Source organism: Anopheles stephensi, chromosome 3, assembly GCF_013141755.1.
Source record: "Anopheles stephensi strain Indian chromosome 3, UCI_ANSTEP_V1.0, whole genome shotgun sequence".
Taxonomy (NCBI): domain Eukaryota; kingdom Metazoa; phylum Arthropoda; class Insecta; order Diptera; family Culicidae; genus Anopheles; species Anopheles stephensi.
Genome location: NC_050203.1, coordinates 51,649,828 through 51,664,395, shown reverse-complemented (window position 1 = coordinate 51,664,395; position 14,568 = coordinate 51,649,828). Strand labels below are relative to the sequence as shown.

The 14,568-nt window shown below is 48.5% G+C and overlaps 1 protein-coding gene across 4 annotated transcripts in view; it reads left to right on the top strand.

Annotated features, from left to right (window-relative positions):
• LOC118514540 (midnolin homolog) overlaps window positions 1-14,568 on the top strand; it is a 59,329-nt gene that overhangs the window by 5,733 nt on the left and 39,028 nt on the right. Inside the window, exon 1 of one of the 4 annotated variants that reach the window (XM_036061526.1) lies at window positions 2,262-4,005. The exons of the other annotated variants lie outside the window; for them this stretch is intronic. Coding sequence (XP_035917419.1) covers window positions 3,982-4,005 — 24 coding nt within the window. The 5' untranslated portion in view covers window positions 2,262-3,981. Of the gene's footprint in view, window positions 1-2,261; window positions 4,006-14,568 lie in introns of those variants that run through there. 4 annotated transcript variants of the gene reach the window in all.

Here is a 14,568-nt window from a genome sequence, read left to right as displayed (position 1 = left end):
CGCTTCCTTTGTCTGTGTGGACGGCCTAATAGGGCTTTACGGCTGGATCGACCGGTGTCATTCTGATGACATGACCAGCCTGGCGAGTCTAATTTCCTGCACAATGGTGAGATCATCGTAGAGCTCGTCATTGTAGGGGCACCTCCATTGTCCTTCCACACATACGGGGCCAAAAATCCTTCTGACAAGTTTGGACAGTCTGAGTTTTGGTCATCTCATGATTTGGCAGACTTTAGCATATCTACTTAAATTCTATCACATTTACACTTGATCATACATTGCAGGTTAATGTCTGTCCTCAGGTATCATTCCTAAAACAGTCGTCGTTGGAATACTTTTCAACGTCTTTTGCCACCCAAGCTCAATGATGTTGCCAAGATTCCTTTGTTTCATACCATCCCCAAAGCTTTAGCCGCCTTACGCATTCTTGTTCAACCCACAGCAAACAGTTTTACGCCTTTCTACTATAGCTCTGCCTGCCAGAAAAAAAGATAAATAATTTTCTTTCTTATAACAAAATGTTTGCATGAAGCTTCACAGAAATATTGCTTACTTGTAGAATAGTCCCAGCATACGCATGCTGGAGAAGCAGGACATTTGATCCAAACGAAATCGTTCGTGGAAATCTATTGCACATACCTCATGCACATATCCTCGGGCCAGTAACCTTCGGTGCAAAAATAACGCCTAGCCATCACCTACACATCGACACAGCTATCGTCAATGCCATTGTTGGCCCCCCATTTTGTTGTGATGGTTTTTGTTGCTTTTTGATGGTGTTGTGCACAAGGACGACGGGCCCGTCTGAGCCTGGCCGACTGTGTGGGCCGGCCTGGCCGACTGTGTTACACAATGGCTGCGCGAGAGTTCGCAATGGTGAATCCTTGAAATCGAATCCTCACACAGACACACACACACACGCACATTCCATGACTTCCCTTTTCATGCTCGTCGTTGTGGTATGGTGCGTGTACCCCCAGACGATCGAATCGAGTTTTTCCTGCTGCTGATGTAACAAAGCTGGCCCCCGAAGTGAGTTACTTTGTCCTTTGTGTCCGGATGATGAAGCCTATATTTTATTCGGTGCGTGCAAGGAGACTGGCTCGCCGAACGGCCGATGATGAGTGAAAGTGGCGAAGCTTTGTGAAGCGTTTCATTCAACCACGTACGCGTATTACGTACGCGATGCTGGTGGTACGCGCGGAGGACGACGCCGATACGCGCATGACCCTGCTATGAGTAAACGACACTCCGACTATAAACGAAGCAACGGATAAATATATTACAACAACAAAAAAACACGACAGGAACAGGATCATTGCTCCTGTAGTAGGTAGAGCGAAGCTACGACTACTATTACTGACGAAGGTTCCTCGCTTCCTGCACTGGAACCGGGAACCGGGAAGTTGCGCGTATGTGCCTTAGCTGGCTAAAACACCTGGAACGCGGCAAGGACCAGTTTTGCAACAATATTGTCCTGTTTTCCCATTGGTATTGGTGGTGAATTGAGTAATGGTCGCGTATTTTACTGCGAGCGAGAATAAACCCTCGCTATATCTCTCTATCGCTATCTCTCCCTATCGTTCTGGTGGAGTTGGTTACAGCACCCCCAATATTGGTTCCTACCTTCCGGGAAATGATCGCCCCAAAACAGCAATTCCTGTAACAAAGGACACACTCTCGCTTGCAGGAAGGATGAGTTCCGTGTGTCCTTCTGCTGTGGGGTGCTTTACTAAAAAGGGTGCCGAGTATTTCGGCACACGAGAGCTTTAAGCTCGTTAGCTCACACACACACAGACAATGAATGTGAGTGACCTGTCGGGTTGAGTAGACAAAGTCACTGACCACTCACAGGACCTTATTTGGATTCTGGGTCCGGGTGGGAAGGCGGGAGGAGATGGTACCCAGTTGACGGTGAGTGACCGATAAAAATGTTGAATGAGCAAGGACAAACGGACGTAGAGCGTAGAGAAAGCTGCACACACTGCCTGAAGAAGCAAACAAAAAAAAAAAACGCAAAAAGCTACACGGATACACGGAATGAGAGCTTGTATCTCGGCGTATCTCTCGTGTTTGTGAGTCTCGTGTAAATGGTTGGGGCAGAACACACCGGGATGGAAAGAGACAGCAGCAGGCAGACGAACGAGGAAAAGCGCACAAGTAACGGATAGGTCGTGGGGTTGTGCGGTACGTTTGGAGCAATTGACGACAATGATTTGGGGTTCGTCCTACCAGTATGGTCCGGACCGTTCATCGCGCAAGCATCGGTAGCATAGGAAGAGCAAACCGAAGAAACTCTTTACAAACTCTCCCCAAACGAAATCCCCATTCTCGTGCACGGACGGTTTATGGCATTGGCATTGAGTTCGTGCCGTGAAAATCTGCTGCTGCACCTTCTGCACAAGATTCTGCGGCGCAGCAGGTACACATCTTTCGCCCGGTAAAATTGGCTCTTTCGCAGTGAAAACGCAATCGGCGAGTAACGTCAAACGGCTGGGAGAGGGCACACACGAAGAACGAAACGGCAAGAAATCCGGTTGCCAAAGAAAACCTCACGGTGGTGTGTATCGTATCGATGGCATCAAGCTCGGCTCGGTTGGTTCCTTCCTTCGTTTGGTGTGCGCCCCATGGTACACCGTGGGCTCGCGTACGCCGTCAGTAGTGTGCCGAGAACTCGTGCAGTGCGGAGTGCTGTAGAATCTTGCCTCGGAAACACGGCTACTTGCGGACGGCTTGGGCGAACATTTGGAGCAAGTTGTTGGGCCATGTGTGTTTCCAGTTAGCCGCTGTGTGTGCTGTTGCCGAGATGTGCCACCATTTCTGCTGACTTTATCACACTAGATTCCTATTCAAGTGCCTTTGCGTGTGTGTGCGCTTCGTTGAAGGTTCCTGTAAGGGGTGTTCTATCCTCTGCTAAAACGCATAAAGAGGATGTCCCCGATCGATCCCATTTTCCGATAGCCTGGTCTCCCCTTTTCAGTCCAACCCCGGTCCAACAGTCGTAACGGTGGTGGTGGTGCTGGTGGCAGGCGGTCGTCCAGTGTGTGTGAGTGCTGATCGAAAGCGAAAGTGTCAAATCCGTCGAGAGATACGCAGGAGATTCGGCAAAGGCTAAGCGAGAGCTAGAGAGCGAAACAGCAAAGCGAATTCGGAACCAGGCGAGCGAAAACGAGAAAGAGACACGGGTGAGCTTAAACAGTTTCCATCAAAAGCCTCCGTAGGTTTTTGAAGGCTTCAACGAATCCGTCACCGTGCCTAACCGTGCCATTAGAAGAAGTAGCAGCAGGGTCGGAACACACCGTGCCCACAGGGACATTATCGTTCGCTTACGGTTCTTGAGTAACCGGAAAAACGCGAACCGTGTTGGGGGGCCCAGTTTTCCTATTTTCCAAACCTGACCGTGCGTGGGCCATTCGGTGGTGTGGATTTCCCTGCGCTGCTGTGTGTATGTCCGGTGTGTCAGCTGTGAGTTTGCTCCTAATGTGTGCAGTTCCTTACTAAGTGGACGTTCTAGACCACCCGAAGGTGTGTGTGAGTGGATATCTATCTACTTAGGGCTTAGTTGTGGTAAGGATTTGAAAGGATCGACTACTATTTAGCGAGCTAGGTAGAATCCTCGCTACTAGACACTGCTAGAGCTGGGCTAAAGGACAAAGCAAAACGAGAGTATAGATAGAGAACATCAGAACCCTCTGTGCATCAGTGTTCGTGTGTCCTTTACGTGTGTGTGTGTGTGTGTGTGTGTGTGTGGTGGAAAATCAAGAGCGTGTGAACTGAGTGAGTGAAGGGAGAACAAACTCTAGTATTCTTTGTTGTTTGCCGAAGGTGACTTTGGAAGTGTCAAGTGTGCTCGCCACCGTTTGTGCGCCTGTGTTTGTGTGTGTGTATATATAGGGTCGCTGTAGCACATACCGGTGTTTTTTTCACTTTCCTGTTCCGTTCACCCCGTGCCAGAGTGCAGGCCAGCAAGTCGGTTGCAAAATGCCAGGCTTGTTTCCGTCGAGCGTAAGTAGTAGCTAGATGGTTCGATTTTTTCAGGATTCTATGTTCGCATTGGAGTTTGCCAGTAACGGTGCCCTTGAAAACCATGTCCAAATCTAAGCGACGACACCCTTGGTAGTTGCTCAAACACACCTCCCTTCATAAGGGGTGTGTGTTAGAAGTTTTACTGCAACTTCCAGGAAAGTCGGTCCTGGAAGGATCACCTACTTGAGATGTTTCTTCCTGATAATCGGCCCCGAGCCGATCCTTCGTTAGGGGGAGACCTATTATTATTATTTTCGATAGTGATATTTCACAGCGAATCCTTCTCCTGTCGCTCGTCACGGTGTGGTTTATATCCTCGGGCAAATACAACACACCTGGGAAAGGATGTGTGTGGTGTAGTATCGTGCCCGCCTTCGTCAATGTCATTTACAACAAGAAAATGGACTAGGAAGAAGGCGTTTGATTCGCGTCGATCATGTCGATGCTGCTTGACTGTAATTTGATAAAAGAAAGCCCCACTATGCGAGTGACGTATTCTAGACATCGTCCCGGTCCAGCACTGGAACCAGAAGGTGGTTAAGTAATTGGGCATAATTCGAAGGTGATGGTGTAACCATCAACTGCAGCGAATCTGCTTCAAAGTCACTTCCAAGTATCGATCACGACTTTGATGTACGGGCGCTGCTGCTTCCTCTCTCTCTCTCTCTCTAAACTGGGGATGGGTGTAATGCTCATTCAGCTTCAATGTTCTGCGTAGTGACCTTGTAGCCCAAACCCAAACCACAAGTACCACCACCGCCCCCGTGTCTTACGGTGGGACAATTGGATCTTGGTCCGTGGGCGCTGCTGGTGGTAGAATTATATTGCATGCGAACACCTCTCCCAGCGAGCCAGCATCATCGTCAGCATCGGAGAATCGTAATTTTACCATCGGCTCACGGCTCTCCGGGGGACAGGTGAGCGGGGTGTGAGGGCGAAGATTAGATACCGTGGGTATGGATGTCCGTGTATGTGTTCCATCCGAAGGGAGAGTAGTGTGTACGGTGTAGTTTTCCATCGTTCAATCTGGTGCTCTTGAACACGTTCCAAGCACCACGGTGGTGCGCTCTTGGTGCTTTGGCCCGGCCAAAGAAGACACCGCGGAGAACCGGGAATGGATGTAAGAAAAGGATCTTTTCGTCACTGGCCCCCTGGAGCCACCTTCGCCAGTGCCACGCTCGCGGTGTGTACCGCAAGACTCGGTTCTCGTGTTCGAATGTTTGGTTCGCAAGAGAAATTCGAGCGTGCCTTTTCCGTACAACCATTTGAGTAGCATTTGAGCGACAGAGAAAGGGAGACAGAGAGAGAGAGAGAAACAGAAAAGAGCGAGATTTGGTGGAGCATTAGCCAAGGGGTGTGGAGTGTGCGGCTGGCATGCCGTTTTCCTTGGGCCCACCATCTCGCGCGTAGCGTAAAGTAAGAAGCGTAGCGTAAAGCGTACAACACGAACGAACGCAAGAAGGTTCGAAAGGGAACAACCTCTCCAGGAGACTTCAAAGTCATCCCACTATACTATATACACACACACCGAAAACCCGGCAATGGGTTCGGGTTCTCGTGTTCGGCTGCTGCTGCTGCTGCTGCGCTTTGCGCATACTACGCGATGGCGTAGAAAATGTTATTTCAGCATTAGACGACCCTCGGGAAGGCGAACAACGAGTTTAGAGCAAAGGGGGAGGCGAGTTGCAGGGTAGTAGGTGGAGGGTGGTGTTTTTTTACAACCAACACTCAGTCCCGTCCCGGCGCCCGCTTCCATACCCGCGTCATCGTCGTGCGCGCGCGGCCGTTGCTTCGTTGCGTGGCTCCCATTTCATTCACGGACCACTCCAGCCGTAATGCTCTAGTTCCGTGGAGCGTAGTTTTTCCTTTTTATGAATCGACCGTGTTGTACCGCTCACCACTACTGGAAAATTTGGAACCTCTTGGCCGCATCTCTCTCTCTCTCTCTCTCTCTCTCGGTCTCTCTTGCTCTTTCTAATCGACGTATCTCTGTGCGTGGGGCTGGAATGCTCTTTCTTGCAAGACGTTGGGTTTCTTCACATCGTAAGCCGCCGTCGCCATACTCCAACGCCGGGGTAGTAGTAATGGACTCTGCAGAACATTTTATGCTCTTGTCCTTCCTGGGTTGATCTTTGCAAAGTTTCCTAATCTTTTTCCTTGCCACTTGTTTGTGAGCGTGTATATAGAAGGAGTATGCCTTTACAGAATAGGGTTTAGTTATTTTGTCACATAAAGTAGTGCTGCTTCGGTCGGACGATGCCAGCGGATTATTGAGGCTTCTTCAACATGCTGAGGAAAATTCAAAGTATTTGCACCTGTTATGCTTAGCTTTTTCGGTATAATAAGGTGTTTACTCACTGGCAGGCTCTTTCTTTAGTACTCTTCGTTTAAAAGAGGACTGTATTTCGTGGGTTATTCGGTGGAAAAGTCTATCGATCGTGATGATCTTGATCTTAATGCTGTCTTGATAGTTCTTCTTCTTTTTATTTGGCGTCAAAACCTCGAAAGATCTCGGCCCCCTATCGCTGGCTTCCTGTGACTTGATTTTACCCGAATAATAGCTGGGTAATCAGACTTGAACACGGAGAGGTTGCGGTTCGAATGGGATTTGATCCCTAATCCTGCCCCACGTGAAGACGGCGTTGCTATCGCCTTTGCCACCGGACTCTCTCAACCGCGTCAGTTAGTTTTGGAGTTTTGAGTCGTTGATAAGAATTCTTGATGATAGTAAGAAGCTTTGAGAGTGTTCCATCCACAATAATCTCTTTGTCAATTATAAATTTTGTAAATCAAGAATGACAGATTAGCATGAAAATAACTTTCTTTTGACGCCAAATGTAATTAACTTCCGTTTCGTAATAGGAAGATCCTGTATTCGACCACGTCGCCTATCACAATCCCCCAAAAATTAATCACGGTGCTGCAGGTACCTGCCACCTCAGACGCGATCCTCGATCAGAAACCATATCACAGACTGAGCATTCCCAGCACAAACGATGTTATACCTGTCGAAAGCGGACAGCGGACACATTTTCATCCGATGTGTAACATGCACCAACGCGATTGTTCGCCGATTCACTTGCTTTTGCTCCCCGGTTGTTTTTTTTGTGCTTCTTTTCGCTCGGCGTTTCCATATCAGACGACAGTTAAGCTAATCCTTTTTGGAGTAATATTAGGCAAACGGGATAATCCTCGCCTTTTTCGGGGCCCTCGGTGGATGGGAGCTTAGTGCTCATCGCAGTAGCATACCCAGACGTGAACATGTCCTCGGGACGACACAGCCGCCACCACCGCCAGGGAAAGGGAAAGAAAATTTAACTTCACTCGTGATTACCGTACCGTGAATGTCACGGGTTTTTGGAGCTTTTCTTTGGCGGAGGGGGGGAGTGGTCGTGTCTTTTTTTCCGCCCTTTATTTGCCCATGTTAGGCCAAAACTCTCTGTAGCTGTAGAGTGTGTGTTCGGTTTTTTTGTTGTTTGGTTTGGGTTCTCGCTGTTACTGCTCTTTGAAACATAATCGTTTATTACCACCCACTGGTTTCGATGCTACTAACGGTCAGCATTATTGGCAACTGCCCCACGCCCGCACCCACCACGCTGGAGACCGCTGCCGGTGCCCGTTACATGGCGCATGGCCACGAGGCACCAAACCAAACGCGAGTGTTGGTGTGTCCGGATCGATTTTGCTGCCCTTGAAAGGTAGGGCGGAAGGGAAGGAAAGGAAGCAAAATAAAATAGGAATCCTTCGGCTTTTTTTAAACTCAAAGAATAGAGGAAAAAAGACTAACGCCAGGGATGGTCCTTCGGTGCTGAAACTGTGGAAATTCGATCGTGTTTCGATCGAAGACAAACCCCGTACCCTAGAAACAGCAAAAAGTGGCAAGTTCATAAGAGCGTGAGCCTCCACTGTAAAGGATACTTACTGTGGTGTGCCGGTCGGTATATTAGATGGGTACGGCGGGTGATGAACAGCGCAAGGATGGCCGATGCAGGGGTTTGGAACCGTTTTTTATGTCTTGTTTTTTTGGTTGGTGCTTTTGTTTGCAAGCGACATCAAGCCTATCTTTTAGTACGGTTAATTAATTTTAATAACCGACCTTTTTCCAGTGGCCATTCTCGTTTGGTCCCAGGAACGGCCGGTTGGAAAGAGAGTGGAAAGGGTAGGAGGGTTTGTTGTGTGTATTTTTTTTTGTTCACCCTGCTATTTCTGTTTCACAAAATTCGCGTTCGATAAAATTTGCTTTGATGTAATGGGCGACGGGGGTGCGAATCGATGCTTTGAAGAAGTTTGTGCTAAAAGAGTGCGCGTACTATTGATTATTGTACGTTGAATGTAATTAATGATACTTGTGGGCGGTCAATTTGCATGATCCTCCTGTGCGTTATTGATCGCACTGGTTGGTGCGTTGCTTTATGTTGTTTAACATTTTTCCACCCGTATGCGCTCGTGTGTGTGTGTGTGGATGTGGTAATTTGGAAAAGTGTCGTAAAGTTAATAAGCTAATAAATTGTTTTCAATATTTTATATTCTCATCGTGCCGCAAAGCAAAGAGTACGAGCGGGATGATGATGATGGTGGTGGTGGCATGTAACAAAATCTCCATCTTGATCGTGTTTCCCGGCACAGTGCCGCACATGGGCCGCAGGAAAAAAGGCAATTTATGAAGCGCTTCGCTTTTTTTTATGCACTCCGGTGTGTTTCTTCTTTATTGCTTGTTGTTAAATGAGCATTCAATGTAGTTTGAGGAATTGGCTTCATGAAAGCATAAAATATGCGCGCATGCATTCCGGTTGACAGAAGTGGTCGTGGTAAGAACAATTGGGTAGGAACACACGGGCAGCTCCAGCAGGTTGCCTGCTTCGGTACGAGAACTTCAATGCGCTTGTGAGGTTCGTTTTTGGTAAAACCGGAACGGTGGTGTTGTGTGTTTGCTGGAAAGGTAATAAATTTCGCCAGTCCACCCCAAGCTATGTACCAAACGTTTTCATTCTCTCTGTCTCTCTCTCTCTCGCTCTTGGGGTGTAGTTTTTTTTCTTCTTTGGACAGAAGTTACACACCCAGGCTCCGTGATCAGTGGTGTAAAAAGGATCCCCAGAACCGGATCGAAACAATTTTGGGCAGCTCAGAATTCGGGGCTCGCTTAGAGTTGGGATGACGAGGGTAGAAGCAAGGAAGACAATCTTTTTTTTTATATAACTACATCTTATGATGCTCTCCCCCACCAAGAGCTCTGGCCTGACAAAAATTCGATTGTGAGCAGCATCGAAGCTGAACGTTCGGCGAAGTTACGGTTTTCCTGCGATTAAGCACTCGACAATCCATCGCAGATACGCGCAATGAGTCGGGAATGTTAGGGCTTGGGAGCGTGATCAGAAGAAGATGTTGCAGGGAGGCATAAAAACCGGCACCAGTGAACACCGCCCGAGCGCCCAAATGAAGGACGAAGAAAGGTTAAACTGAAGCTCAATCAAATCAAAACGCCAAGCCGTACTTCCGTGGTCTCGCCCTTCCCGGGTGTACGGGCGAAGGCGGAGGCGACGGTGGTACCTATACCGGATCGGTGTGTGCAATTTTCTTGCAGCATTTCCGTTTCGCTTTTTCGGTGCGTGTGTATTTACCGAGGACAGCCCCCCTCCCGATACTCTAACGGCTCGAAGTGCTGGCATACTTTGGAGGTGGTTACTACAAACTGCCACACACCGAACCGGTTACGCTGAGCTGGCTCCAATAATTCTCGTACTTCTGCAGACTAACTGCAGGGCGTGTGTATGTCTGATGTGGCTATATGCCTATCGGGCTTTCAGAGTACCCTGGTGCAGAGTGGATCTAATTGCGGACGAAGAAGTGATCGGGCCAGTTTCCCGTTGTGGTGTGATATCTCTGAAGGACTTTTTTCAACTAGATCCGTTCCTTTTCCTTCCCTTTCGGGAGTTGTCGACTCCGCCAATCTTGTGCGACCATAATCGGCTGCTCGTTTTCCAAACCCCCTGCTTGCCTGCGGGGTGGTCATGGACAGGTATTCCACTAAACACTCCGGGGGCTGGGGGTTTGCGTGTACACGTACATAATCGTGACCGCGTACCGGGGTGCTGCCTCGCGGCTAACCTCGAAACAACACCGGCCCACCATAACGAGCCTGCTCAGTGTCTCGAAGCGCTTCGGTTCAATTGTCGAACGAGTTAAACCAGAAAATCAACCCGTCGTCGCGTTCTGCCGCTTTCCGTTACCCACCCGCTCAGACAAAGCTCAGCTGCTGCGGCTGTACGGGTTCGTCTGACTGTTGTCGCGCGCGGAACGCGAATATCTTGTGCGTCACGACACAATGTGCAAAACGGAGCGGCCGGAGAGAGAGAGGAAAAAAAAGCTCACAAACACACCAACAATAACGAGCAAAATATGCGATACTCGAGAAGGCGGCCTGGCGGAAAGGGACTTCTGCCCGACCAAGATATCCACCTTTGCCCCCTACCACCCTTCTGGAAGGTCTGACCGCACCCGAAAAAAGGGAGTAAAGAATATTGGATCGGTTCGGGGGGAGCGCAGGCAGGCTTTCGGTTGCAACTTTTCCAACCCGAAGAACTTTCGAAGGGCTCTGGGAGATTGAGTTCATGATTTATGCGTTTTACACCGAGGTTCTCGGGATTCTTTCACCGTAAGTTCGTTTTGTGTATGCAGTGAAGTCAGTGCTATTATTTCTTCTTGTTTTTGGACCGTAATGTATGTTACCGTCGTGGTACACCACCCCGCCAGTTGGCATGCCTTCTACCAGGGATTTGCACGACGTTCACTACGCTGGAGTGTTACTTTGCTGGATCTGATGTCTTGCTTTGTCGGTGTGGCCTAAACCCACCTAAACGGGAGAGAGACAGATACCGTCGGAGGCACCCTCACCCAGCAGGTCTCGATCAAGTTGGAAAGCAGCTTACCGAGAAACAGCTATTCAAGCTAACATGTACCAGCGTGGTGATCAGAACTGATGGGTTCTAGGGCTTGTTCTAGGCGCATTACCCAACAAAACGAAACCCTACTGACTACAAACTCCAATACTGTGGAGTATTGTTTTCAATCTTGTTGAAAGAAACCGGTGCTGGATCAGTTTCCAGCTTTCCGGAGGCGTTTAATGTTTCCATTTCGTTCCAGCAAAACCGGTACAGCTGGTAGAGCGATTCGCAGCAGCTACTGTTGTTGAAGGTGTTGTTTCTGACCTATTTTGATTTGGTAGATTTTTGTTGTTGTTGCTTCTTAAACTGCTTAAACTCGAGATACAGGTTGTTGATGGAACCTTCATTAATACGAACAAGTTTACATAAAGTTAACATCATCCATATGTTTTCATCTCAAGGCTTTCCGCATCTCAAGCATTCTTAATGGCTGCGAGAATGAATTCGACACGGGGTAAGAACCGCATGTTGTCAGGCAGACTTCCAACATTAGCTGGTCGCGATCGCGATCAGGTATCAACTGCCCAGAACCCCTATCCAAGCAGTTGAAACCACTTTGGCAACGCTCAACCGGGCCGGGCCCTGGCCGGCACTGGCTGTTGTGTCACGTTTCCTTTGCTGCCTAGTTCGCGCCTGCGAACTTGTAAATTTGGCTATCGCCATCATCAGAATCACCACCGTGCGCGCGCGGCGCTGTACACGGCTGTTCAATAATATTCAGAATTTCCAATTCCATTCGGTCGCGATCATCGGTGATACGGTTCATGAATAGTGAAATACGACGTGTACGGTCGCAAGTTTCGTCAATGAATGATGCATTGGAACCGAGCATGTCGAGTTTATTCCTCCCCATAGGCTGGTGGACTACCGGTTGATCACGTACGACGGATCGGTCCTGTTGGTTGGTTGGAACGGGCGGCTGACTCTCGTGTTTGATCACGATGAATAAATGCAGGGTGACCTTAACTCTACCGGCTTGGGATTTGGTGTGTATGTGTGTGTGTACGAGTGTGTGCTTGTAATGCATGCAGACAGTTTGATTTTCACTAACAAATGCGCGTGACCGGTGTTAAGATCGTTCGCATTTTCCTTGATGACAATCCCGTGGTAGAAGCTGATGGAGCTGTGTGGAAGGTTTGGGTTTGGTTAAGGAGAGTTTTTACATCGTTTTGGACTTGTTCAAGGCTGAATCTTTGAAAAGTTTCTTTAATATGTTTGTAGCATTTTGTGTTTCCTGCCGAGTGATACTTATTATCAGTCACAGAAGAGCCTAAAATTGGGAAGTCTTTTTTGATTTACCTTCCCATGTTTTTCGATAAGTATGGTATCTGCTGGAGACACGAACCCCTCAAAGCCTTGAAAGATTGTTGGCGATCAAGGATCGTTGAGTAGAAAGGCAATAAAAATATAATATTGCATCATGTTAAACAAAATTGGTTCAACTAGAAAAGATAACGACTCGGGGCCGTCTCAAAGTTCAATTTTTTTTTCCTTTTTTGTTTCTGGGCTGGGTTTTGTTTATCTCTACTTCACACGTGCTGCACAGCTCGATCGAAAATCATATCTTATCTTGGTATCAATTATTAATTATGAACATAAGCAACAGCTAGAACAGCGATTACAAAAATCACTCGATCGCCGAGTGAGAAACCACACGATAAAGAGCATAACGTGCATGGTTTCGATAGTGAAGCTTCTACCGTAAACAACAACCACAAGAGAAAAAAAGCCTGACGCAACAAGGCGCAACCGAAGCAGCAGCAGCATCAGCAACAGCACCCGTCAACATGTGCTCGAAATGTGTTTCACGCATGTTCCGTTCCGGGCCGATTGTGTGTGCTTTATTTGCCGCAGTCCTCCCTACCTTCGCTAAGATTATGCGAACCCCGTGCTTCACGCTGTGAATGGATGAAAGTAATTAGAGGAAATCGCAAACATTTCACAGACACCCAACCAACAACCCGTGTGTAGCGTACCAGCGAGTCGTGCGAGGCGGGTTGATTGATAAGTTGATGCGTGGAATTTGTGTTGGGAGGATGGGTTCCCGAAAAAAGAAGCGCATGGTATCCACTTACCAATTTACTGTGATTCGACTGAATGAATTGAAGGTACACAGGGACACGTGTGTGATGGCAAGATGAAATATTTACACAATAAAGCAACACACAGAGAGAGCGCGAGTTGGGGAACAAAATAACAAAACAGGAAAAAGTCTCCACGGTCCCTATCTGCGTGATTCCGTTAACCATCCAGCAGTGTTTGTTTTTCCTTATTTGGTTGCGCTGTTGTGTGTGCGATTGGTTCACAGACACCACATTCGAGATCCCGGGGGGCTTTGCTTTGTTGGGTGATGCTGGTGCAGAGAGAGCACTTCGGTCGACTGCAAAATCTTACCCGTGGCCCATTACGTCCGAGAGGATCCGCACAAATACGGACGGCTTATGATCGTTTATGCGATCGAGAGTGAATCAGTGTGTAGTGGATATTGTGGAACAACCCCCTAATGGGGAGGATGGCAACTCCACATCGGCGCAGTGCAGCATGAGAATGAGTGTGGGGAATTAATTACCGTTTTAAAAAATCGTAACATTAACAATGCAAGACACATGGAAGCAGCCACTATATATAAATGGGAGGAAATGTCAGGTTTTTTTTTGTTTTGGGGGGGGGGTATGTTTGCGCGTACGTGTGTGAAACACGGTAGAAATGGATGAATGGGGATGGAATGAGAAGAATGAAAAACTCAGGCTGACCGAACCGAGAAAGGAGAGGAGCGTGATGTAGCGTGAACGATCCTCCGATGTGAAGAGCAAAGAATGCAACGGGAGGCAATACAACACACACTTATCATCACTTAGAAGAGGTTTCCTGCAGGGGTCCACTGGGGTCTGGTGTGAGAGCCGGCGGCGAAGGGCGGCGATGTTTGAAGCGCGGTGGAAGTGTATGTTTATTTCTTTACTTTACACTTCACAAGACGATCAAATGCCGGTCGGGGAACGCACGGGAAAGATATTGCTTGCCGGTGTATGGATGGCTTCAAATGCACACCACCAACCAACACCCTTTTGAGCGATGGCAAAGGCCCTTGCATGTATGTAGTTGTGATTCTTTTTTATTTTCTTTTTGGCAATTTCCTCTCGAAGGGTGGCATCGAGCTGGGGTAAGGCACAAAGCTGTGTGACAGTTGAATGGATGGTGACAAACGGGCATGACTCGTCGAAGATCCGCCGTTGGTCGTCGAATCCTGGTGCTCATGCATGCCTTCGTTAACGCCGGCCATGCATCGGTGTTTGCTTTATCGAAGTTGCATCGGAATCGTCTCCGACACGAAAAAGCATCGTTAGGAGAGGTAAATCCATCACCGTACCAGCGTAGCACCGGTCGCGCTCCCAGCACTGTCGGGGACCAGTGCGGTGTATCATCTCGCTCTCGGTACCCCGCATTGATTAGCCGTGTTGCACTTTCTGGGTCTGGGTTTTCGGTCGCAGTGGTGGTGGTGGTGGTCGGCAGCAACTGGGGAGAACGGGGTGCGTGATGCATCATCGTTAGGCGATACACATCAGACGAAACGGTTGGGCACTGCACCGGGGCACCATTGTGC